At 38.4% G+C, this 27938-nt stretch overlaps 2 protein-coding genes across 2 annotated transcripts; both read left to right on the plus strand.

Moving 5' to 3' along the window:
• Nucleotides 1-754: 754 nt before the first annotated feature.
• Nucleotides 755-27651, plus strand: LOC116267837 (syntaxin-22-like). The gene is made up of 7 exons (XM_031649759.2): nt 755-1066; nt 1161-1254; nt 2792-2931; nt 3116-3190; nt 26885-27042; nt 27120-27220; nt 27348-27651. The coding sequence occupies exons 1-7, from the start codon at nt 879-881 to the stop codon at nt 27411-27413; spliced, it is 822 nt and encodes a 273-aa protein (XP_031505619.1). The 5' UTR covers nt 755-878; the 3' UTR covers nt 27414-27651.
• Nucleotides 10211-10896, plus strand: LOC126409256 (uncharacterized). Its single transcript, XM_050075324.1, has 2 exons — nt 10211-10307; nt 10401-10896. The coding sequence occupies exons 1-2, from the start codon at nt 10291-10293 to the stop codon at nt 10684-10686; spliced, it is 303 nt and encodes a 100-aa protein (XP_049931281.1). The 5' UTR covers nt 10211-10290; the 3' UTR covers nt 10687-10896.
• Nucleotides 27652-27938: the final 287 nt, after the last annotated feature.

The raw sequence follows: 27938 nt of genomic DNA on the forward strand, positions 1-27938 counted from the left end.
ACTACTTGGTTTGAAGGTATTCAAATAATTTTGTCCTAATTAATTCAGGTCGGACTCACAAAAAAAGGTGTTTCTTTGTTATTTAGTGCAGAAGCCTAGAAATTGCTCAACTTTGGGTGGGAAATGTAACTTGTCTCTAATAATCTCTAATAAATGAGAAACCAAAATACGATTTCATTATAAACAAAGAGATGGTAAGAAGACAAATTGTAAAAGGAGTGGGAGGTGAAGACCCTGACTCAAGTTCCTAAGCTTTTTCTCATAATGAGAGAAGAATGGTGATCAAGGCCTGCAAACTGCACATGATTCTCCAGTAAGAGCCAAAGTTCCTAGTAAAAAAGATAGGATTGTTGAAACTTGGATTGAAATAATTTACTTTTTTAAGGTGAGCTGTTGGTTCTACCACCCCTAAAAAAGGTCCATCACCTTCATGGTTCAGGGTTCACAAAAACTTGCTTACATCTTATTATGATTTAAAAAGGAGTTCACCGAAACATAATAACGATCATCACAGGATTTAAATATAAGTCCTTTCACGAAATAGAGTGCACTACTACCCCTTCCGGTTGGATGGTATAAAATTCAAATTCGAGGAGGTCCAAAACAACTGACTTTATCAAGGGACGTTTGGGTGTTTTCAGAACATGAAGGACTCTTTTGAGATTAAAAAAACGAAAAATTAAGATTTTTTTCTTTTCATAATTACGGGTGTGCCTGTGCGCCCCCACACCGTAGTCGTCTCGTCGAGGCGCCGCGAACTCCCTTCCCGGCTTCCACGACTACAAAGCAAAAGGGACGGGCTCCCGGAGAAATGGCTGTGGCTGAGACTCTCCACTCTGCTTCTGCTCACTGCAACTGCTGCTACAGCCGCCAGAAGGATGAGCTTCGAGGATCTCGAGAGGGAACCGCCGTCGGGTCGTCGGAGGAACGCCGGCGAGGCCTCCCAGAGTGCGAGCCAGGGTGTCGCAGCGGGAATCTTCCAGATAAATACTGCTGTTTCCTCCTTCAAGCACCTTGTGGATGCCATCGGCACCTCCCGCGACACACCAGACCACCGCCAGAAGCTGTATGACACCCGGTGACCCGGATCACCTCTCTCTCTCTCTCTCTCTCTCTCTCTCTCTCTCTCAGGCGCCTCTTTTCGCTCCGCGTTTCTGTAGGCACAACACTCGCCAGAGGATCGGGCAGTTGGTGAAGGATACGTCCGCAAAACTCAAGGCGTTGACAGAAGACGATCATCGCCTGGACGCGAGTGTGAGTTTTCCATTCTTATTTTAGCCGAAGAGCTACTGGTTGATCCTACCATGCCTTATTTCTTCTGTATGTAGCTTTGAATTTTTTTATGCCCTTACTTTTTGCGCAACAACGTTCGATTTATTGATAATTTATTCTTCTTTGTGTTTACGGGCGACTATTTGGTAACTAGAGTTTGTCCAAAAAAATGATGCTCCAAGAATGTTTGATCTCTTCTTGAATTACACACATTGTTTTCTGTGGTTCCTGGTGTATTCATGAAAGGATCATCAGATAAGGGAGTGTCCGTTTTAGACTCTCCGAATTGTGCAGAAAAATTCAGTTAACTATCAAATAAGACTCGTGGATGTTCTTTTATATTACAAACATTGTTCGTGAGCAAGCTCAGTGCGACGCTTAAGGAGTGTGAGAGAAAGCAGTCCCACCGGTTACTAGCAATTTACTTTCTTTGTAGGCGTCTCATATAGCATAATGAATTCCTCAAGCTGGTAGGATTTGCATTCAAGTTTGCTCATGTGTGTGTTTCTACGTTACTCTTTGGAGAAGTTTAACTCTGTTCGTGCTTGTGTTTCTAGTTTGCTTTTTGGAAGGAGTTCTTGAAGAAATTTGGAGACGGAATGGTCGTTTTGTTTTTATGGAATTTCCCTAACATCGCTAGTGCACTTAAGACATATAGGGACAGTCCAAAAGAGCTGCTTAGCAAGCCAAAACCACTCACTTGAGAAGCATTTATTGTATCAACTTATGGAAAGAAGTGGAGCAACCTGCATTATATGGTGGATTCACCCCTCCTACATTTTAAGAATGTACAGATGCATTTACATCCACTTTCTTGCGGTTGAAGGAACATACGGTTTTTCTTGTCAATTTGCAATTGTTCATGATTACACCTTTTTCCATTTTCTATAACCAGAAGCACTAAATGCCAATCAAATGTACGTAGCTCTTGGTTTAGGTTTGTTTATTATTTGTTTTCCCTGTGTAGATGGATTATTGAGTTGACTTTGATTTTTTCCTTTGTAAATGAGTAATTGTGCCTTCTCAATTTTTTTTGTCTGAATGTCTAAAAAACATCTGGTACTGTTGATTCTTTGGTTTTTCCTTCGGTATACACGATTGTCATATGTAGTTTTTGATTGCACTCTTGATGCTTATGACGGTTCTTATACTGCATTTTAGTGTTCTTTGAGTTTTCTTCTGGCTGGAAAGAGATTTTGATTTAACCATATTCATTTATTGGGGTTGTCATAGCAATTTATCTGTTCTGCAATGAGTTATTTTGTATTTTCACTTTCCGATGCCCTTCTCGCTTCCTGAGGCTGTTATATTTTCCGTAGACATTGTCTTCCTTAGATTGTCTGCCAAATGTAAGATCTTAATCATCTTAATATATTAGTTTAGTGATCTTGATTCTCACATAATATTTGAAATTAATTGAGTGAATATTTTAGTGAAGAAGCTTCTAACCCACACCCATACCATAAAAACATCGTTTGTCTAAAATTCTAAACCTCCAATTTTTACTACTGAATTTCAGGCAAGCAAAAAAATTGAACATGCTAAATTGGCAAGAGACTTTCAGACTGTGTTAAAGGACTATCAGAAAATACAGCAACTTTCTGCTGAGCGGGAGACAGCATACAAACCTTCCCTTCCTCCATCTGCTTTGCCATCAAGGTAAGAGATAACAAGACGATCTTTCCATCTCTATTCCGGTCCTTCTCTGCTGAAAAACTAAAATGCTTTAGTTTCTTCTTTCATTATAATCATGCTTTCTCTTATATGCACTTGTCAAGAAAAATGAAATTGTTGAGTGTTTCATTGTATCAATTTGACAAACTCTTTTCTGTGTCCTACATAGTTCTGGTTTTGATGAGCTAAGCACAACAAGCCTTGACCTGACTGCTGAGAAGCAACTATGGCGAGAGCAGAAAAGGTGAAAATTTCTATCTTGCCAACTGCTTAGGACATAATTTGTTCATCCATTTTCTATGGACTACTATATCTTTTGCTTTATATACTCTGGTCTGCTGTATTGGCTCTGAATCATGTCTCATAAACTATTCTGTGCTACCTTGTACGCAATTCTCTATCATCATACTTTGTGAGAGTAGCCACTATGCCAGTTTTCTGTATAACCAGCAGTATTTTATTTTGTAATTTCCGTTTCAATATTTTCTGGGGAACTGTACTTGAGAATTTGAGAATCTTTTTGTATTCTGCAGTTGTTGTGGTGTTCATAAGTTTTTACATTTTGCCAATTGCTATGTATATTAACTGCTATGATATGAATTTCTGATATTTTATCTTAAAGATTTCAGTGTTATCTGATGGAACACTTGCATAAGCCAACTTTGTCTATTCTTGAAAATAAAAACTGTTGCAGATTGAGGGAGACGAGAGAGATGTTGAGGAAAGGAGAGGACAAGAGAGAGAGGGAGAGATGTTGCTATAGGAGAGAGAGAGAGCCAAAAAAGATATTTAAAAGAGATTAGGGCAGGTGATACACACTTTACAAAAGGGGTCCAACACGTATAAAGAAATATTTAAAGACATCCTCTTTAACTTTCTAATATTTCAGGCATACTCTTTAACACTCTCCCTCAAGCTGGAGCATATATATCAATCATGCTCAACTTGTTATAACATCTCATGAAATCGCTTATGGGAAGAGCTTTGGTAAGGATATCAGCTGTCTGATCTTTTGAGGAGACATGAATAGTGCTAACAATTCCTTCTTGAACTAGGTTCCGAACATAGTGGCAATCCACTTCAATGTGTTTAGTCTTTTCATGGAAGATAGGATTGTTAGCAATATATGTAGCTGCCTTATTGTCACAATACATCTTCATTGGGAGATTCACTGAAACACCCAGTTCTAAAAGTAGTGATCTAACCCATGACATTTCAACCGCAGGTTGGGCCATAGCCCTATATTCCGATTCAGCACTAGATCGGGCAACCACATTCTGCTTGTTGCTCCATCAGGAAATGAGATTACCTCCTACAAAGACACAAAAACATGTAGTAGACTTTCTGTCATCTACAGATCCTGCATAATCAACATTACTATATGCTTCGATGTCAACACATTCTCCCCTTTTGAACCATAACCCCTTTCTCGGGACTGATTTCAAGTACCTTACAATCATTAGAGCAGCCTTCCAGTGAACGTTCTGGGGTTTCTCCATGAACTGGCTTAACTTATTCAGGACAAAGCTAATGTCGGGGCGAGTGTCAGTCAAATATAACGATTTCCCTATTAGAGATCTGTAAGATCTAGAGTCAAACGGCTCTGTGTCATCATCATGTATATGACTGCGGGAATTCATGGGAAGTGTGGCAGGTTTGGCCCCCAATAATCTTGTTTCTTGCAGAAGATCAAGAACATACTTCCTTTGAGACACTACAATTCCTTTATTACTACGAGCCACCTCAATACCAAGAAACTAATAGAGTTGTCCAAGGTCTTTTGTAATAAAGTGTTGCTGTAAAAACTCATTTGTTTGAGCCATCTCGTGATCATTCTCCCCAGTAAGAACGATATCATCCACGTAGACAATCAATATCACCATACCCGATGAGCCTCGTTTGATCAATAATGAGTGATCAAGCTGGGATCGGCAAAATCCACACTTAGATAACACCTCAGTAAGCTTCTGGAACCATGCACGAGCACTCTGTTTAAGTCCATAAATAGCCCTCTTTAACTTGCATACCTTGGAACACTCCCTTGCCACTGGAAACCTAGTAGTTGCTGCATATAGATGGTTTCAGGAAGGTCTCCATATAGAAAGACATTTTTCATATCCAACTGAAAGAGAGGCCACTCTCGTTAGACAACAAGAGATATAATCAAGCGAATAGTGCCCAATCGAGCCACGGGTGAAAATGTCTCAAAGAAGTCAACACCATAATTTTGAGTATACCCTTTCGCGACAAGACGTGCCTTGAACCTTTCAACTGAACCATCAGAATGATACTTGATGGTGAAAACCCCTCTTGATCTAATCACATCACAGTGCATCGGAGGATCCACCAAATCCCAAGTTTCTCGAGAAAGAAGAGCATCCATTTCCTCCTGCATGGCTAGTCGCCAACGTGGATCTAGCAGGGCTTGACGTTGAGAAGACGGGATAACATGACTAGATAGAGCTTAATCAAACTGCACCAAACTAGTACTTAGACGGTCAGTAGAGACAACATGAGAAATACGATGTAGTGTGCACTGTCTCTTGCCCTTGCGAATGACAATAGGAAAATATGCTGCAGAATGGTCATCATTTAAACCTGAGTCAGCCTTATCAGTGGAGCTTACCTCTTGAGACGATGCTGGTGGACGGTTGACAGAGGGACCAAGACAACGAGTGTAAACTAATGGAGGATCAAGGAAACATTCATGTGACGTAGGTTGAGATGGTGGAAAAGACTCAAGTGACACTGGTGGAATGGGAAGAGGTACAGGTACACGCATCTCAGACGGAGAGGGACTTGACAGGGAAAAATAAGGACGAGACTCAAATAAGGTAACATCCGCACTGATAATGTCTTTTTTAGGCATGGAATCAAAGCATTTATATCCTTTTTGATTGGCCGAGTAGCCAATAAAGACACATTTGATGGCTTGGGCAGCAAGTTTATTTTTGTTTGGGCCTAGAATATGTGCAAAGCAAGTGCATCCAAATACTTTGGGAGGTAAATGAAATAATGGACGCCTTGGATATAGAATTTGGATGGGAATACTGAAGGATGTTAATAAAACCAAATGAGTTCCCACTTTTCTTCATATCATATTGTTGTTGCTCCTTCTTCAACTCATTCACTCTATCAATTTTGATCTTCTTACATTTTTGAATACCATAATTTTTCATTTGCAGTATATGTGCTTTAACTCTTGTATATGTCCCATTGAACTCCTTTCCACAAAAAGAACATTTAAAGATTACATTCCCACCACCTCCAAGAGCTTTTCCTTTCCTTTCCACATAACTCCATAATGGCTGGTCCTCTTGTGACTGTGATAAATTGCATGTAGCTGCAGATGTCAATGCACAACTTGAACTTGTAGGCGTAGAAGTAGTTCCCTACCCTTTACTTGAGGCAGCCATACCATAACAAAGATAATTAAATGAGCAAGCAACATAAATATACTCGAAAAACATATATAAATTTAAGACTTCAAGAGTTTAAGATGAAGAGCCGAAGTCAGAACTAAGATGGGCTAGGCATAACAATGAAGTTATTAACAACATATAACAGCATTAGCAACGAGAATAAGCGGCATATAATAACATTAGCAACAAGCATAAGCTGCTAAAAAGGGGAGAACTACAAACGATGGAGAATAACAGTAGTGGCAGTAGATCATATGCTATAAAGGGGAAAACTACATATGATGCAATCGAAAGATTTTGATTTTGAAAAAGCAAATAAGTTATTAAGTTATTAACAACATATAAGGGGATACGGAAAGCAAAGCAGATTTGCAAAAACGGTAGAAGAAAGAAACGTCAACCAAAAAAGGGGATACGAAAAGCAAGCTGCTGACGACAAGATTATATGCAAAATAGGAAAGCGAAAAAAAATTGCAGCAACCCCAAAAGCAGCCAAATGAAAAAATAAAGAAATGTCAACCAAAAGACCAAAGTAGATTTGCAAAAATGGCATATAAGGGGAAAACCAAAGCAAATTTGCAAAAGTGGCAGAAGAAAGAAACGTCAACCAAAAAAGGGGATACGGAAAACAAGCCGCTGGCGACAAGGGCATATGCAAAATAGGAAAAGGAAAAATATTGCAGCAACCCTCAAAACAGCCAAATGAAAAAAATAAAAAAACATATTACTCTGCCGGCGAAGTTGAAGGCCGCCGCCAGTCGCCGCTGCTAGCTGCCCAAGCTCCTGCTGGACGCCGAAAGAAGATCGCAGAGGGAGAAGTGAAACCTGTAGGTTGAAGCGAAAGGCAGAAAGAAGATCGCAGAGGGAGAAGCGTCACTTGTCGAGCGTCGCGAGCGGGTAAGTTTTACATATATGGTTTGGATTTGGTTATGACCCAGAACCCGATTCAAATGTATCGCACCATATAGATCGTGGGAAAAAAAAGGTCTGTCATCCTCCTCATTATAGTCCTCCTAGAAGCCTGCATACCCGTTTTGGCATACCAGCGTACCAGTACGGGTACACAGGTCTCCCCCAAGTACCGTGGTGACATAGCACCTAATCTTGCCTAGGCTCTAAACTCATTCTATATATAGATATATATATAAAATGAAAATGGCTTTTATGCGACCCTTTCAGTTGATAGTGCCTCAACTACTGTGGGCCATCGACATTTGGGACTCGATGCTGTCGCATGTGAAAAGAGAAGAAAGGGGAGGCGGTTGCCTCCCTTCACTATCAGGTGGCCTCCCGCTACCATCCACTTCTTGGCAGTGTTGTACGTATCGTACGATACGAGCCCATATCGTACGATACGTATCGTACCGTTTTGAAAATACGATACGATACACTCCCCGTATCGTAAATAGGAGGTGTATTGTTCCTGTATCGTACGATATGGGGCGATACACCCCGTATCGTACGATACGGGCTGATTTCGCAGAAACCCACCCGAGACCTACTTATTTGACTTCTTTTTGAAAAATACGCTCTGTTCTTCATTTCTCACGCTCGGATACTGTCGTCAAGGAGGGCGATCGTCCATTTTCACCATCAAAAAGTTGTTTTTCACCGTGAAATCGAAGATTAAGGGGTCGATTTGTGCGTGGGTGGTTGATTTTCGTTGAGAGAAAAAGAGTTTTCTTCATTTCTTCTTCATAAGGTATGAAATCTCATGTTTTTACCATATATTCATAATTTTTTACCGTACAATCGTAGATTGAAAGATTTTGAATGTTTTTCATTGAGTTTACCATAAGATTTCTTTTTTTTTTTTTGAAGATATGGATCCTATATGGCAATGGTGCGAAAGAGTGAAGGAGAATAACCGCTTAAAACTCAAATGTAGCTTTTGTGGGAATACATTTTCAGGAGGGATTAATAGAACGAAACACCATTTGGCAGGGACCTCCAAAGATGCGTCTCCTTGTGTTGGAGGACCAAACAAACCTTTCCCTTCATTTGTGCGTCAGCAATATTTAGATATGCTTCATGCTTTACTTCAAAAGATGATACAAAAAAAAATTGAAGAGGCAGATGTAGGCTATAATGAGCATTTGGAAGATGAAGAAGAAGAGGAAGAAGCTTATGAATGTGATGATGAAGATGATAGCAGTCTAAGAGCAGATTTGGAGACCTCAAGAGGTAGAGATCGTAGAGAAAAAGGGATCATGTATGAAGGAGGTCGATCTGGCATAACGGGAAGGAAGAGAAGAGGCACAACAGATATTAGGGCCAGGCGTGGTATGCGACCAACTAGTGGTAGAGTTCCTACTGGTAGGTCTAGTGTTAGTTCTATTAAGAGTTTTTTCCCTTCATATATTAGCCCAGGTGTTCAGCTGCAGATTCGTGCTGCTATGACATCTAAAGATATGCTATATCATGCACAAAAGATGGTAGGGAAATGGTTTTATGATGCATGTATTCCATTTAATGCAGCTAATTCTTTTTAATTCCAAGCCATGGCAGATGTAATTGCTTCTATAGGCCCCAGATTCAAAATGCCATCATATCATCAGTTGAGGGGCAAAATTCTTCAGGATACAGCCAAAGAAGTGTCTGAACATTGCGATGAGTTGAAATTATGTTGGAAGGAAACAAGTTGCTCCATTATGTCAGATGGATGGATTGATACAAGGTCAAAAACACTTGTAAATTTTCTTGTTTATTGCCCTAAAGGTACAATGTTCTTGAAATCTCTTGACTTGTCTGATGTTCCTAAGACTGCTGAGATTTTGTTCAATGTTTTTGATAATGTCGTACAAGAAGTTGGACCTGCAAACATTTATAGAGCTACAGGAGATTTGTTATTTCAAAAGTATAGAACATTTTATTGGAGTCCATGTGCCACTCATTGTGTTAATCTAATGCTTCAAGATCTTAAAGAGATGCATGATATGAAATCAGCCATTGACCAATGTCAAGAGGTAACAAAATTTATCTATAATCATGCATATGTATTGAGTTTGATGAGAAAGTTCACAAAAGGAGTTGAATTAATACGACCTGCACAAACTAGATTTGCCACAAATGTATTGACTGTGCAGAGTGTGGTGAAACAAAGAACTCCTTTGAGGCAGATGTTCGCTAGTGAAGATTGGGCTGCATATCCACATGCTCATAAAAGAAATGCTTCTTTAGTTGTGGATATTGTATTCAATAACGAATTTTGGAAATCATGTGTGAAGCTATTGAAGGTTTGTGTTCCATTAGTTAAAGTTTTCAGGTTAGCTGACAGCGAGGATAGACCTTCCATAGGGTACTTATATGAGACTATGGATAAAGCAAAAGAGACAATGCAAGACAACTTGAAAGGAAAGAAAAAGTTATATATGTCCATATAGAAGATTATAGATAAAAGGTGGACTGGACAGCTTCATCAACCTCTTCATGCAACAACTTATTATCTAAATCCTGCAATTAGATTTTCTCCTATATTTAAGAAAGACAAAGAAGTCTTAGGTGGTTTGTTGGATTGTATTAACGTGTTAGTGGCAGATTCTAGAGAACAAGATGTTGTGCACAATGAGTTGGATCTATATGATACTTGTTTTCGGAACATGGGATAACCTGTCGCCATTCGAGCCAGGGCAACCATGCGTCCAAGTAAATACATAGAAATTTTTAATTTACTTTGCATTTGTTACATTTGATTCTTTTACAACTTTCACATTGATTTGTTATATTTTTGTTTAGATTTGTGGTGGAATAGGTATGAGTTGATTGGCCAAACCTAGCACGTTTTGCAATCAAAGTCCTCAGCCAGACATGCAGTGCTAGTGGATACGAAAGGAACTGGAGTGTGTTTCAACATATCCATAGATAAAAAAGGAATACACTCGAACATAAAAGGTTGAATGACCTTGTCTTTATTCGATATAATATGAGGTTGAAACAAAGGTAATATAGGCATATAGCTTAATGTTTACATTTTTTTGTACAATATATTTATATGAAATTATATATTAACAAGTTTTTTCTTATTTAACGTAGAGAATTAGAAAAATCATTAGTAAGGAAGCACACATCTCAGTTCGATCCTATCAGCTTGGAAAATTTTGACGATCTAGAGCCATGGATTGAGGAAGAACCAACTACAATATTTGATGATGAAGATCTTGAATGCTTCAACCTTGAAGCTGAAGCAACAGAAGGCTTTGTTGATGAAGGAGAGTCTGCTATTGCTACTGCTGGTGCTGAATATGTTGGTGAGGATCTTCCAATTCTTGACGATGAAGATGAAGAAGAAGATGAAAATGAAGATGAAGATTATGAATGACGAATCATGAATGAGAGTCAAGTCAATAGTGCTTTCATTTTATATATATTGAACAACTTAAGAGTTATGAATCTATGGTTGTTGAACACTTGAATGTTTTATCACTTTATGGCTTATGCTTTGTTGAATGATATTGTTATGAATTTTGATGTCTATGAATGATGAACGCGTAAGTTTATAGCAATAATAAGTCTATCATTATCTCAAACATGTTTTATATGAAGAATTTATTATTTTTATTTTTTTCTGATTTTTTTTATGAATTTTTCGATTTTGTTTTAATTTTTTTGATTTATTAATAATTTTTTAAAAAAATTTACGATACGGTTATGATATTTTACGATACGACGTATCTTAAAGCCCGATCGATACAGCTTACGATACGCGTTTTACAACATTGCTCCTTGGTGTACGGTGACGTGGGGTAAAAATGCATTGATCTCATGTATTGCGGGGTTGACGGTGTTCATAATTTAATCCAAGCTTGCGTTTGTGTCAACATGGGAGGGACACCTTTTTCTGTGAGTTCCATTTGACATAGCTTGATTTTTACCAAAGCCGTAGATGGTAGAGCTAACAAAGTGGAAGGGGATGAGAAAGAGAAAATTATATTGATTATGAGAGAAAGTGGAAAAAGTGGAAGAGGAGCATCATAAAGTAATGTTTGGCTTTTCATTGTAAATACTCCTGCCTCTATTGATTGTTTCCCATTTTAGACACAGGCCACCGTGCCATAAGCCAGTAATGGGCTCTATTTTAGGGGACTGAAGGAATGCTGCACATGAATAGTGGATTGTCCATTGCATTGCATTCTGTCAAAATAGTGGGACACCTTGTCTAATGGATTTGCAACTCACGAAAGTTTGTTTTTTATGCTTTCATCTATTGTAAGCATAGGCCATAGGTCTTACAAGACATTGTGTCGCGGTTATAGAGTTCCTCACTCTAATCCCTATAGGAAAAACACCAAAAAACAAGAATAGAAGGGGACAATGTAGAAAGCGAAGAGAAATTCAATAACAAAAGGGAAATTAGGGTTTTCTCATCAACAATTAACCCTACACAAAAGAAAATAAATCTTTTTAAGGGGCCTAACGTGGAGATCCGAATGGGATATTGGGACCAATAATTAAAATAGATCCAAACCCAAAAATAACATTGAAGTTGAAATAAGCCTAAATGGATCCGAATATAAGATCCAATCCTCTCTAAACTTTACTGTGTCAATCTCCCTAGGTTGAGGACTTTGGCTCCTGATGAAGATGTGTGCTCGGATAGGTGGAAGATGAACAGTGATGGGATGAGTCACCCTGGACTTGCCTGGAGTATGTATTGAAAGTAGCCTCTTCCCATCGAGACGAGCTTGCCACAAAATTGTTGGCCTTGATTGCCCTATCTACTCGTGGTGTCAGCTATGGGACCTGTGGCTGTGAGGAAGCACCCTGCATATTAGTTGTCTCTACTGGCTGTTCAATATTGTTGGCCTTGATTGCCCTATCTACTCGTGGTGTCAGCTATGGGACCTGTGGCTGTGAGGAAGCACCCTGCATATTAGTTGTCTCTACTGGCTGTTCAATTCTAGTGAATCAATGTGTTAGATACCTGCTATGGGATCACAAGTCGGGTCCATTGGATTGACCTGATAACCTCCATAAATAGGGTAAGTAGGCCAGATCAATGTTCATCGCAGCTTTGAGAATGTCTTACCTCAGGGAGGAAAAAGCCCTAATTTAGGATTAGTGTGTGTGTGCACGTCATCTTAGGGATTTCTTGTAAAGGGTTAGTGAGTTAGCAGGGGGGCTAACAAGCTATGTCACATAGGTACGGGTACGGGTGCCGGTGCGGGTACGGGTACTGACCATTTTCAAAAAACTTGGGTGTGGGGAATAGGCTGCAATTAGAATCCTCAGCCAAACATGTAGTGCAACTGGATGTGAAAGAAATTAGAGTGTATTTCAACACATCCACAGTAAGAAGAGGAATAGGCTGGAACATAAAAGGTTGAATGACCTTGTTTATGTTCGTTATAATATGAAGTTGAGACAAAGGTAAACATTTGTATTTTGTTATACAAAATAGCAAATTCTAATATATATTTTAATTTCTAACAATTTGTTAAATTTTTCTCTTGTTAGGCAACTAGAAACAACATCTACGAGAAAGCATCACACTCAATATGATCCTATCTTCATTAACCATTTTGATTTATTAGATTCTTGGGTTGAAGAAGAACCATCTGCAATACTTGATGAGGACGATCTTGATTTTTTGAACGTTGAAGGAGTAGCAGAGATTATTGAAGGAGAGGCTGGGGGGAGCAATGGAATGTTGGTGACATTCCATTTGCAACGGAGGGGATAGAAGAAGCACTTAATGAAGAAAATGAAGATGATGATGCAGATGACGATTGACGAGGCTTTTTGTTTTGACTTTTGAGTTTTGAAAACTATGTCAATATGTTTTGAGTTTTGACTTCTGAACTTATGAATTGTGATGTAATTGAATACTCTTAGGCTGCTTAGTATGTTATTTTGATTTTTGGATGTTTGATTTCTTATTTTGGAATGTGTTGTTCGTATGCATACTTCATAGTTCATACTTCATATACATGAATGATGAATGTTCCTTTAAATACATTTTTCTTGATTTTTTTTATTTTTACTAGTTTTTTTTTTCAGATTTTTTTAGAATTTTTCTGATTTTTTTTCTATTTTTTTATAATTTTTAATATTTTTTACAAATTAAAAAATTAATTTTGCAATACGTTACGATACATTTATGATACGTTACGATACAGTGTATAGGTCGGCCCGACCGATACACGATACGATACGACAATGATAACATTGCTGAAAAGGACAAGAACCAGGGTAAAAAATGACTTTACATTTTAAATCAATAGCTATCTGTTTAATAGATAACAAGTTAACAAGAAACTAAGGAGCATATAGCATACGTGTAACAGTGCCTAAATGTGGGAGGTAGATATCACCACTGCCCAAAACAGGGGACAACTTGCCATTAGCCAGCCTGACATGCTGTGGTGTAGAAAATCTGACAAAAGATGAAAATTTTTGTGGTTGATTACAACAATGTCTAGAAGCACCAAAATCTATCATCCATGTCATACCTGGATCATCAGTAGAAGTACCAATAGAGAATGTTGAGTCTATAACAGTAGCACCAGCAGATGTAGAAGCAGATGTAGAGGCAGACTTTTGAGCAAGAACACTTTCATATTCATCCTTACTTAAGTTAAGGGAATATGACATGGATATAGAAGGATCAGTAGAAGACTCATCCATAGATATTTTTGCCTTTGAATGGGCTGCTTGGGATGAAGAAGGACCTTTGCCGGTGGCGATTCTAGCTCGACCACGTCCAAAGGAGACATTCGAACGGAGGTGAGGATGCTTGTCCCAACAACGATCCTTTAGATGACCAATTTTGCCACAATAAGAGCATTGAAATCTGCCACGTCCTGCACCACGGCCTGTACCACGTCCCCTAGTGCCACCAAAAGAACTAGGGCCCCGTCCTCCTGATATCACAAGTGCAGAGATTGGTATGTCATGCGTATTTTGAGAAAGAGTGGCTGCAAGACGACTCAGCCTATTATACGTGTCTTCTAGATCTAGAAGATCACTGCCTATGAGAATTTGAGACTTTGCCACAGAGTATTCTGAAGATAGGCCAGATAGGAACTTCGCTACCATACCAGTTTCAAAGTGTGATGCATAACAATGCTGGCAAGGTGGACGAAGAGTCTTTAACCATTCATATGCAGCGGTCAATGTAGCAAAATACTGAGATAGGTCCTGATCCCCTTGCCGTATGTTGCATAACTCCTCTTCCAGTTGTAGGATTTTAACTACGTTAGTGGCGAGTATGTCTTCCTCAAGAAGGACCACATATCCTTGGCCTTGGTATAAATGCAATAGTTGGGGCTATATGAGACTCCACACTATTCATAATCCAAGACATAACAATATAATTATCTTCATCCCACGCAACATATATCCCTTTTTTCTCAGTAGGTTCATCCTCATCAAGAATATATTTCTTCTTATGACCAGCCATCGACATTATGAATACCCTAGACCATATTTCATAATTTGAACCATTAAGCTTGATCATGGTTCCATAAGAGAAGGAATTCCCAACCATCTTGTATTCAGTAGACCCTTCAGATTTACTATTTTCAGCCATAGTAAATAAAGAAGACCAGATTGGCGCACAAGTTAAGAGGCTAGGAAATCACTGTCACTTATAGGTTTGAACAGAAAACGTAAATCTGATACCAATCTAACAGGCTGTGGTGCAGGACGTGGCAGATTTCAATGCTCTTATTAGAGAAATATCAATTGCAACACAGACGAATCTGGAAAAGAAACTTATGACTCCAATATCAGATTTGAAACTCTATAGATTAGGCAACAATATAGGATAATCTGTTTCAGACGATGACTAAAACTCAATATCAGATCTGAAAGTTTATATATCAGGCTTCTATATTGAATAAACTGTTTCAGCCGATGACTGGAATTTCTTCCCCAATCGACTGAAGACTGCGACTACTTATAACTACAGCTGTTTCACATAAAACTAGCTGTCCACACGACGAAGGAATCAACGATATCAACTTACAGATCTTGTACTATCAGCAGTAGTCCACCCTCATGCAGCCTCACTTTACTGATTTTACATCCACGATCTATAGAAGATTCTGCTCATCAAAATTGCGTTCACAAACAACATATAGACTCCACAAGGCACAAACTACAGCTTCAGTCACGTTGCACCCACAACACTCTGCCCCACATGATCAACATGAAGTTCCAATCATCGTTGAAGTAGCATCCACGAGATCAACTTGAGGATCTGATCACGCCTTCCACATAGGTGTGATCCGGTCCTTCTCCACACAGCACACCCAAACCCTATTCTCTCACCGTCTCCTTATTGGGTGACAAGAGGGAATAGAGGATGGGCGATGACAAGAAGGAGGACGAAAGAACTATGAAGAACTCACTTGGCTGTTCACCGGAAAGGTGGTCGCCAGAGAAGATGGTTGCTGGAAAACTCACCTTGCTGTCGACGCCACACCTTGCTCTGATACCATGTTACGAGAGAGAGAGAGAGCCGAAAAGAATACTTCATTAACGTAACCCTAATCTCTATTAAAAGCTATGTGACACGGATACGGCAATCTGGGTCACGTACCAGCGTCGACACGCCGACACGCAGATCCTGACACGTGGACACGGTAGGATAAACCACTTTCATAACCCGATTTTCTTTTTAACCCTCGTTTCTTTTTACGCTTTACCATCGACGGTCGCCCTTCCTTTACCCTCGACGACTTGCAGCGACAACACAGTTCGGCAATGGCGGGCGACGGCGACGACCTCCGACGATCGACAGCGACATCCGGTGGCGTCCAGCGGCAGCCGGCGATAGACAGGTAAGTGTTTTCTTTTTCTTTTCGATATTAGAAGTTAGGGTTTCAACTTTCATTTGGGGATTTTTTAGATTGGGTATTTCTTGCCGATTTGGGGATGTTTTCGTTTGAAGATTGGACGGTTAATGATCCTATTCTTCAATGCTATGTGCGATATTTTCATTTTTTGTTTGATTTTGGGATTAGGGATTTTGCCAATTTGGAGATTTTGCCTTCGTTCTTGTAAGGTGGCCGTTGCAACAGTCACTAGAATGTGCCGGAGGTTGCTGCTATCATTGAGGACTGTTTTACATTATTCAGAAATAAATCTGCGACTAAATGTTTATACTTTGTTAGTTTGTTGTATTGTTTTATTTCATAAATTTTATGTTCATTATATGTTTTTTCCATCTTTTTATTATGTTTAATGTAGTATGACAAGCAAAGGAAAAACAATGTCTCAGTCTCAACCTACACTGTAAGAGTGAATTATTAATTTAATGTTTTTTTATTATCATTTTTAATTTTTTTGAATATAATATTCGCCATGTCCGCGTATCCTAAAATTTTGAAAATTGCCGTGTCCGCGTACCCGTACACGTACCCATATGATACCTGGACCCGTATCCGTGTGACAGATTAAAAGAGATTAGGGCTGGCGACTTTACAAAAGTAGTCCAACAACTATAAGAAACTATTTAAAGACCTCCTCCCTAACTTTCTAATATTTCAGAAAAACTCTTTTACATCTTTAACAGTATATACTCGATGATCAGTTACTACAACCGGTTCAGAAACTGTCATTACTTGCCCACCTATATCAGAACATGTGCGACACCCTATTGATAGATGGGTAAGTATGATAACTTCTCTTTAGATTTTCAACTTTTTATGACAGAATTGAGCAAAATGGTGGAGCCAAAATGCTATGAACACGCATGTAAGAGCAAATATTGGATTGAGGCCATGAATGAAGAAATGGATGCTTTAAATGAATGTGAAACTTGGAGATTGTTCATGGTCTAGATGATAAGAATGTAGTAGATTCAAAATGGGTTTACAAACTCAAATACAAACCTGATGGAAGTATTGATAGATATAAGGCTCGTCTTGTGGCTAGAGGCTTCACTCAACATACGAGGAAGATTATGACGAGACTTTCAATCTAGTTATCAAGATGGAAATGATCCAGGTTGTCATTTCTGTTGCAGTCTTATATGGATGCACTTTATATCAGTTAAAAATAATTTTCTCCCTGGTTTTCTAAAAGAAGTATACATGAACAACCTCTAGGTTATTCTACTAATGATCCAACTCAATGGGTGTGTAAGTTACAAAAATCATTATATGGGCTTAAACAAGCATCTCGCTCATGGTTTGATAGATTTTCTCTTCATGTAGAGTATGTTGGTTTTCTCAAAAGTTCACTTGACTATTCCTTATTCATATATCATACAGGTGAAATTACAACTTGGCTACTCATATATGTAGATGATATAGTTCTTACTGGAAATTCTCCATGTCATATATCTCATGTTAAGGAAGTATTGAAGCAACAATTCAAGATGAAGGATCTCGAAGAATTATGGTATTTTTTTGGGTGTCGAGATTATAGAAAGGGTGATATGTTGACTCATGCAACACAAATATACTCTTGATATATTGGACAAAACATGTATTACAAATTGCAAGCCCATAAATACTCCCAATGTTCTCAACACAAAATTGAATGCCTTTGGTGGGAGTGATTCATACTCAAACTCTAGTTTTAATCGGAGTATAGTTGGCATGTTGCAATATTTCACCTTTACACGTCCAAACATGGTATATGCAGTGAATCAAGTCTCTCAGTTTATGCACATATAGATGCTATTGAACGTATTTTGCATTATTTAAAGCTACTCTTGGGGATGGACTCGTCTACACAAGGAAGTCAACTGTTTTGAATGGACATACTATTTCCACTTATACTAATGCAGAATGGGCAGGTGACCCAGATGATAGACGACCAATTTTAGGTTATTGTATCTTCACTCCAATCTTGTTTGCTGGAGTAGTAGAAAACAACGTGCAGTTTTTAGATCGAACACTGAGGCAGAATATAGGGCCATGGCTGCTGGTGCAGCTGAAGCTTCATGGTTGCATCATCTTCTTGGGGAACTCTCCCTCCCCATTGCTTAATCATCTCTATTTTGTGATAACTAAAGTGCCATCAAAATTGCTTTCAATCCTATCTTACATAATTGCACTAAGCATATAGAGATTGATCAACACTTCATTCGTCAGAAGGTTGAACAGAGCGAAATTGTTCCTACTTATATACCCACGTTTCAACAAGTGGCTGATCTATACCAAGGGTCTTACAGGGCATCATTTTGGGGAATTTAAAAACAAGTTGTACATGATCAAACCTCATGCACAACTTGAGGGCGGTTGTTAAGATATGGTTCGTGTCAAGTCAGACCCGACCCATTTTCACCACACACAGCACATAATGGGTGGTGGCAAACTTGTAATATTTATTGTTCTTTTGTGTATTTTATTTGTAATACTTAAGTGTAATTAGTTTAAGTAATGACAAGGTGCTCACCCTAAGGCCCTAATGTTTCTCCTCTCTCCTTTCTCGAACAGCCTCATTCTCCTCTCTTCTTCTCCTTGAGTCTCCATCTGGTGGTAATATATCAAAATCTTACAAATGGGACCCACCGACGCATCGAGATGTCGTGCTAGTCAAAAGCAAACTCTAAGGCATATGACCAATCAAAGAAGGCCCCAACATCGAACTTGTCGACAAACTCGAGCAAGTCTAACTTGAGGCCATAGGTAGACGACATCTCTTGCCCTAGGTCGCCTCTTGTGGTCAACTAGCCTGAGTGGATGCTCATACCGAAATGAATTTTCTCCAGAATCTGCAAACTCTGATATGTCGTCACCTCGATTTGTGTGTTGTTGAATATGCCGACCATTTGCTCTAATTGGCGGGCATTATTTATGAGCCCGCTCCTACTGCAATTGGTGTCCCTAGGCCCACCTTGTCAGTCCTGCTGGAAGGGAGGGACCGGTCCAGACGGTGATGGGGTGTGGTATGTAGGTTAGGGGTAGTGTGCAAGTTCTGGGTTGGTCTGGGTTCAGTGTGTGGGGCTTGGTAGGGTCCAAGATAATAATTGGGTTCAGTTGTGGGTGAAATGGGTGGCCATGGTGAAACTGATGGTGCGGGTAATGATGATATATGATGATGAAAGTCCGCTGGGTCAAACTTCAGGTCCCCTAAGCTATTCATCATATATCAATAAAGACATGTGAGAACTTGAATCAATCCCTATGGGAGATGGGGGCCAAGGTGGGAGCTTGATTCACGGTCCATAGCATGTAGGGCTTGATTTTGGCCCAACTCAAAATCAAGCCCAAAATGGGAGTATTGTTAGGATCTGGCTTTGGCGTGGGTGGTGTAGGGATCATGTATTTGGACATAGGCAAGTGCTCGAAATTGAGTTCAGGGGTAAGCCTGAGGCTGTTGGCTACAAAGCCTTGAATTGGCTTGAACAAGCTGAACTGGGTCCAGAAACCCATCTCGGCTCGGTAGATTTATGTAACCTAGGTGGATCTGGGTCTCAAATTGGGTTTTGGGCCCCAACATGACCCAGGAGAGTGTTGGACCCCCGTGCGACGCCCCTTGTGCGTTAGGGCATGGGGGCATCAGGTGAGGCCCAATGCTTGTCACAGAAGTTGGCGGTCCCTAGTAGGAGGCCATAGGGCATCGCGACAATCCGGCAGTGACCCTCGGCTCACGGGTGGCCTGGGCGGCAGCTGGGTTCCAATTGTGCTCCGCTCCCAAATCTTCCACTTGAAATGAACCAAGTGGCGGTTCGTCGCATTGGGCGGACCTGCCGGCACCGGGTAGTGGGTGGGTTGGCGAAGGTCAATGAGTCCCTGACAGCGACAGTGAAAGTGGTTGTCGGAGATGAATGGCAGCGGCGGTGGTGGGCACAAGAATGGGAACGGGTTTGGTAGGGAATTCTATGGAGTACATAAACGTTTGTTGATGGTCGGAAGGTGGCCAGCAGCGTCGCCGGCAGTAAAATCTGGCACAACCACCGTTTGGTGGCATAATCAGCTGGAGGGTTGTGCCTGCTGAGACATCTTCTCATTCTAACCTGATTTCGACCAGATTTTTCTCTGACTGTTTTTCCATTCTTCAATATCATCTATTCTTTTCACAAAAATCACAAAATTTTTGTTCATCCTCTCTAAGCTTTCTTGCATTTAAGTTATCATGCCAATCAACTTCATCACATGATCTTCATTGATGTTTGGATTCTTATCTTTTTTGATCTCTTCGCTGGAGGCCTCTTCCAATATGGAATCGTCCCTCTAATTCCCTACATCACAGAAATCGAGGCAGCAACCTGGGTTATGATACTAATCTGACTTAGTGATTAGAGTTTATCACTTTAATCCCTCTGGGAAAAGCACTAGAAAACAAGAATAGAAGAGGAAAATGCAGAAAAATGAAAGAAAATTCTATAACAAACGGAAACTTAGGGTTTTCTCATCAACAGTAACCTTAATCAAAATAAAATAGGCCTTTTTAAGAGGTCTAACCTTGAGATCCGAATTGGATCTTGGGTCCAATAATTAAAACAGATCAATCCCAAAAATAGCATTAAGCTTCAAATATGATTAAACGGATTCAAATATGAGATGTAATCCAGTGTGAATGATAATGCATCACATTGTATACCAGGAAACTGTAAAAAGTGACTATAACAGTCACAAAATATGTAGCTAGCAATAAAGAGGCACTAAGGCCAAGTGAGGAAGGATAAAACTGATTCAATATAACATATGAAGGCTGTAAAACACAACATATCTTTACAAAGACTGTTACAAGAATATATACAAGAGGGAATAAGAAGAGAGGAGCTGAACTAGCCGTTAAGCTAGTTCCAACTGCTCTTAATAGAGCTGTTGGAACTGCCAACGGCTAGTTTGGCAGTAATAAAATAATAAATAAAAAATAAAAAATAAAGAGAAAGGAAAGAAATAAACTAAATCCTAAACTAAATCCTAACTAATCCTAAACTAACTCTTAACTAAGATAATACCTAAGTAAGAGATAACAACAATAAGAAATCATATTTCTTAACACCCCCCCTTAAAGTTACGGTGCTATCACCGAGAGTTTATCTAAAAGAAAGTTGAATATGGGGGAACATTGAGGCTTTGTGAAGAAATCAGCAAGCTGGAACTCGAAGGAGACATATGGAAGTTTGATAGTCTTCTCCAAAAATTCTTCACGAACATAGTGACAGTCCATCTCTATATGCTTTGTTCGTTCATGGAATGTTTGATTCTTGGCAATGTAGATAGAACTCTTGTTGTCGCAGCATAAATCAGTGGGTTCTTCTATCCTTGTTCCCATATCAAGGAGCATTTGGCGAAGCCAGACAATTTCCATAGTTGTAGAAGCCATGACTCGATATTCAGTTTCAGTAGAGGATAGTGAGACTTTCTGTTGCTTTTTGCATTTCCATGAGATGAGTAATTCTCCTAGAAAAACATAAAATCCAGTGGTTGAGTGTCTATCATTTGGATCTCCTCCCCAATCAGCATCAGTATAAGCAATCAAGTTCAAGGAGGAAGAGGAAGACATAAATACTCCCTTATTTATTGTTCCCTTAATATATCTGATGATACGAAGAACAACTTCCATATGAACGGTTGATGGAGCATGTTGAAACTGACTTACAGTATGAACTGCATGAGCAATGTCAGGCCGAGTGATGCTAAGGTACATCAAGGATCCCACAAGTTGTCGGTAAGGAATGGGATTGGCAAGTTGAACTCCATCATCAATCTTCACCTTGCTTCCTACTGCTTCAGGAGTTTCTGTGACCTTATCATCTGTTATGCCTGATTTATCAATGATCTCTGCAGCAAACTTAGTTTGTGACAAAAAATATCCTCTAGTAGAATATGCAACCTCAATACCTAAGAAATACGTTAGAAAACCTAAATCTTTCATTTCAAAAGTTTCTTGTAGTAAGTTCTTATTATTCTCTAATACCTTCCTTATCACTACCTGTAATAATCATATCATCAACATACAATAGAAGAATTATGATACCTGCAGTAGTATACTTAACAAACAAGGCAGTGTCAGTTAAGCAAGAATGAAACCTATAATCAGAAATAACAAAGTTAAAACGGTCAAACCAAGCTTTAGGAGCTTGTTTGAGGCCATAAAGAATCTTCTTTAAGTTTAAGAACTTTCTTTTGAGAAACTGACAGCCCTGGTGGAACTTCCATAAGATCTCCATTTAAAAAGGCATTTTTAACATCCATTTGGTAGATATTCCAGTTTTTAATAGATGCTAAAGCAATAAGTGTCCTAACAGTAGTCATTCTACCTACAGGGGCAAATTATAGTCAATACCATATTCTTGAGCATATCCGTTGGCAACAAGCCTTGCTTTATGTCTCTCTAGAGATCCATCGCTTTTAGTTTTCACCTTGTATACCCACTTGTATCCAATAGTCTTTTTTCCTATGGGTAAATCTTGTATTTCCCAAGTTTGAGCTTTTCTCAAAGCATCCAATTCTTCTAACATGGCATTCTTCCACTCAATATATTTGGAGGCTTCATTAAACGTAGAAGGTTCAAAGTGAGAATGAATGACATTAATTCTAGTTCTATGTGTTGGGGTAAAAGTTTCATATGATACAAACCTATTGGGTTGTCTTACATTTCTAGTGGATCTTCTAAGGTTTTCCTCACTGGAGTTGGAGTTGGTTGGAGATCACTAGTCTCATGATATTCTTCCTCACCAACATCTTGTTGCTGGTTTCTTCTATGATATGTGATTATATCCTTGGCTACTCTACTATCATTATCATCAGTGTTACTACCATCAACATCATGCATTTCATAATCACATTGAGAGAGAGATTTAAATAAAAAGGAATAATCATTGTTGTGTTGTGACCCTCCACAATTTTTAAATCCATTTTCATCTTTACAAAACTTTACATTTCTTGAAACTATGATCTTGTCTTTGACTGGATCATAACATTTGTAGCCTTTTTGTGTCTCAGAATAACCAATGAAAGCACATTCAACAATTTTTGAACTTAGTTTATCAGCCTTGTCATTAACAACAAAGCATTTGCATCCAAAAACACAAAGTCTATTAAAATCGGGTTCATACTTAAATAATTTTTCAAATGGGGTTGTATTGTTTAAAACTTTTGAAGGCATTCTGTTTATAAGATAAACAGAGGCAAGAGCTGTTTCAGCCCAAAAGTTTTTAGGCACATTTTTGGCAATAAGAAGAGTTCTTGTTGTTTCAATAATGTGCCTATGTTTTCTTTCAGAAGGTCCATTTTGTTGAGGTGTTCGTGGACATGATTTTTGATAAACTATACCATAGTTTTCCAAATACCTTTTTAACTCATTTGAAATGTATTCTCCCCCAGAATCAATCCTTAAAATTTTTAATTTGGCATTGAACTATGTTTGTACCAACTTGTGAAAATTTTTGAAAATCTCAAAAACATCATATTTGTATTTTAGAAAATATATCCAACAATACCTAGTGAAATCATCAACAAAGATTACATATGACAATCCTCCTTTTGACATGATAGGAGATGGTCCCCATACATCGGAATGAACAAGCTCAAAAGGCAAAGAAGAGAAGAAGTTTCTTTGTCCAAAAGATAAGGATTTCAATTTTTCATGTATGCAATCATTACATTTAAAGTTCTCAATACAAAAGTCCTTACAAATGTCCTTGATAGGGCTCATCATAGACAATTTTCTAATGTTTGGATGACCTAATCTTTGGTGCCAAACATTGATGTTCACATTTTCGACATAATGACAATTTTTCTTTGGGGATACATAAATTGTCCATGTAGTAGAGGCTCCCTTTTCTAAAACCTTCCCCAATCAATCTCCCAGTTTGGTGATCCTGCACCAAACATTTATTTGATGAGAAGACTACGTCAAAACCAAGATCTGAGATTTGCAACACAGAAAGTAAGTTAAGATTAAGTTTAGGAACATAACTAACTTTTGGAACAAAAAATTTTTGTTTTCCAAATTCTTTTTCAAAATTCTCAATCCCTTTAACACTCAAAGAAGTACCATCGGCGGTAACTACATTTGATTCTTTTCTTGTTTGTTCAAAGTTGGTCAAAGATGATACATTTGGTGTCATATGAAAAGATGCACCAGAATCTAAAAGCCAAGAAAACATACCGGGAGTGTTGGAGATGGATGCGGTTGTTGCTAGTGCTCCGGAATTTGACTCCTTGATCATGGGTTGAAGGGCCGTCATGATTTGATTCAACGTTGTGGAGATTGATGAAAGATCACATCCTTCATTTGCAACATTTGCAGCCCTTCTTTGATCAAATTGTCTAGTGTTGTGTTGTCCACCTTGAGGATATGAAATTCCCCGGTTGTGTTGCCTTCCTTGAGGATATGAAGTTCCTCCTTTAAAAAGATTTCTTCCATGATTTCGAGATTGTCCTTCATTGTTGTTCAACTTTGGACAACTAGGTCTTATGTGACCCGGTTCATGACAATAGTGACAAACAACTTTATATTCTCCTCTATTTTGATTTATAAAGTGAGGAGGTCTAAAGGATTTGATGTTGTTTCTAGGTCTAGAGGCGGCTAAGACTCTTTCTTCTTCTTGTTTTGAAATAAGAACATTATCCTTATCCATTTCTTTGGATAGTTTCATTCTAGTTTCTTCTCCACTTAGCTTTGTAAGTAGTTCATGAATGAGTGGAGGAGAGGCTAGGGAAAGAAGGGCTGACCTTATTTGTTCAAATTCGGGTCGTAGCCCTTGAAGAAATTGAAAAAACCTAAATTCATCAACTTCATTTCTTCTAATCTCATGACACTTGCAATCCATCCCTATTGTGGGACTAAGTTGATCCAACTCATTCCACACACTAGAGATGTACATAAAATATTCTCCAACATTTTTCTCTCCTTGTTTGATATTTTGGGTCTTTTGAATCAAAAGATACTTACGGGCCATATCTTTTGGGTAAACATTCCCTTGAGATATTCCCAAACTTCACTAGCTTTTTCATAATACATAAGATTTTGAGCAATCCTAGGTTCAATACTCCCATAAATCCATTCTTTAATCCTAGAATTCTTGGCTTCCCTATTTTCCTTTGATATGCATTTCCAAACATTTTGCCCATAACGTATAATTGGTTCCATCAAGCTTGTATGGAGCATAATAACTTCCTCCTCCGATTGAAACTTTGGAATCCTCCATGAGAGCAATATTTGAAACAATAATCTTCAAGTCAAGAAGAAATTCTTTTAGAAATTTCACCAAACAGTTGGTGAGCAGCCACGGCAAATGCCTCCAAAGAGATGATATCCACTAGCACAAAAGAATCTCTTCAACGAACCAGCAACTAGAAATAACAGCAACAGCCTTTGATAGGCTTCAAGAATCAGCACCCTGGCTCTGATACCATGTAAAAAGTGACTATAACAGTCACAAAATAGTGTATTTAGCAATAAAGAGGCACTGAGGCCAAGTGAGAAAGGATAAAACTGATTCAATATAACATATGAAGGCTGTAAAACACAGCATATCTTTACAAAGACTGTTACAAGAATATATACAAGAGGGAATAAGAAGAGAGGAGCTGAACTAGCCGTTGAGCTAGTTCCAATGGCTCTTAATAGGGCTGTTGGAACTGCCAACGGCTAGTTTGGCAGTAATAAAATAAAAAATAAAAAATAAAAAAATAAAAAATAAAAAATAAAAAGAAAAGAAAGAAATAAACTAAATCCTAAATTAAATCCTAACTCTTAACTAAGATAATACCTAATGAAGAGATAACAACAATAAGAAATCATATTTCTTAACAGGAACATTGTGTTCCATTCTATTGAAGAAGCTTCATGAGGAGGATAGATAACCATTTATTGTATCAACATTGTCATCTCTTATTGCTCTACATGCCAAGCCAGCATTTTTGTCACTAGATCCCCCGCAAACTAAGTAAGATAAATGCGGGTATGGATGCAGCTTTAGATATAAATCTAAGATGCAATAATTCTAAAAGATGCGGGAATGGGGATGAGACTAGGTAAACATACATTATATGTGTATATGTCTATGGAATTTATATATATAATAATTCCACAATATATGGCTGCCAGATGTTGCTAGATGGCTAAATATTTAAAGCCAGTCTGCTAAAACGATTTAAATTTTGAAAGGTGAAACTTAGAATAGAACTGAACAATTAAAGTCAACTAGTTATATAACTACAGAAAAGCAAAACTTACTGGGAAATGTCAAAATGTTTTCAATGTTATAGAGCATCCAAAAACTTATCATTTTCTAAATAAATCTCTAGTTCTAATTTCTGAAACTAAGATCTTAAAACAAACATATAATTAGTAATCCGGTTAACATCAAAGAGGGAATATAAATCCTCAGATAGCTCCATGACTTTCATCTGCCATATACTTGTGGGTGTAACAGCAGAAAGTTCAAAAGTTTTACAGGTATCAATCATTCTTGCACCAACATTCTATATCCTTGGAGTGTCTAGCTTAGTTTGAAATGATTACTTGTCTTCTGAGGTTCCATGGCTACATGTGAATGACTTTTGTGCTATCCTTTTTGAGTATCTAGGTCATCCATGCATCTTAGCACCGTAAATCTGAACTTTTGCTAAATTTAATGTACTTAATGTGCTTTACAGACAAGAGATACTTCTGCTGGATAATGAAGTTGCTTTTAATGAAGCAATCATAGAGGAAAGAGAACAAGGAATTAAAGATATTGAAGAACAAATTGGACAAGTAAATGATATTTTCAAGGATCTAGCGGTTCTAGTTCATGAACAAGGTGTAATTATTGGTGAGATACTAATATGGATTATTTTACCTTGTGAATCGATGCTACTACCAGTCGCCTTATGGCTTGGCTTGTGACAGATGATATTGATTCAAATATTGAGAGTTCATATTCAGCTACTGCTCAAGCTAAAACTCAGGTGGTCAAGGCTGCAAAAAGTGTGAAGTCCAGATCATCATGGGTAAACTAAACTATTCTTGTACCTCTCCATTTCTATTATCTTTTTCGTTTAATGTATAATTCATTTTGCCAAATTTTTACTTCTGAATTTCATGAGCTGTCTGATCCATATTTCTTATGTGATACAGAGTTGTTGGTTGCTCGTGGTCTTTATCGTGGTGATCATCATATTTGTTCTCATCCTTATCATATAGTGTGTCGTCAAATTTACTGTAATATGTCTTGTTAAGTATGGTTGCTGAGCTAGGCATTGGAGACTTTCTTGTTTTATTTCCTTTTTCTCTCCCTGTTTTTCTTTTCCCATTGTCTTCTTTTTGTTCGGTTGTTGTGTATATCTGTGTATTTTCTGGATGATTGGTATGCCAAAATTATCTTTGGATAGATAAAAAACAAACAATGCTTTTGAGAAAAGTAAGTGAATTTTATGATTCAGATTATGCTGTAAATCTTGCACGTCAACTCGTCAAGGGCTCAGTATACAATTACAGTATTGGGATTGCATTTAACTGGCACATGCACCTCCATGCCTATTTTCCCGTCTTAATGTTACCTATGGTCTATGGCTTCAACGCCATCTGTTTTTTCAACTGCAAGTTTCATCCTTTGCCCAAGTTGTATCAAACAGAAAACTTTATATTGTGGTTGCCTGATGTCTTCAAAGTCTGAGTGATGACTATTGGCTGCGACAAGGAATGGAGTGTCTGACCCGGAAGTCATCT

Source organism: Nymphaea colorata, unplaced genomic scaffold (assembly GCF_008831285.2).
Source record: "Nymphaea colorata isolate Beijing-Zhang1983 unplaced genomic scaffold, ASM883128v2 scaffold0001, whole genome shotgun sequence".
Taxonomy (NCBI): domain Eukaryota; kingdom Viridiplantae; phylum Streptophyta; class Magnoliopsida; order Nymphaeales; family Nymphaeaceae; genus Nymphaea; species Nymphaea colorata.

Coding starts and splice junctions, on each gene's coding strand:
- LOC116267837 (XM_031649759.2), top strand. CDS start 879: ATGAGCTTCGAGGATCTCGAGAGGGAACCGCCGTCGGGTCGTCGGAGG. Junction 1,067..1,160: donor CCAGACCACCGCCAGAAGCT/GTATGACACCCG, acceptor GCGTTTCTGTAG/GCACAACACTCGCCAGAGGA. Junction 3,191..26,884: donor CTATGGCGAGAGCAGAAAAG/GTGAAAATTTCT, acceptor TGTGCTTTACAG/ACAAGAGATACTTCTGCTGG.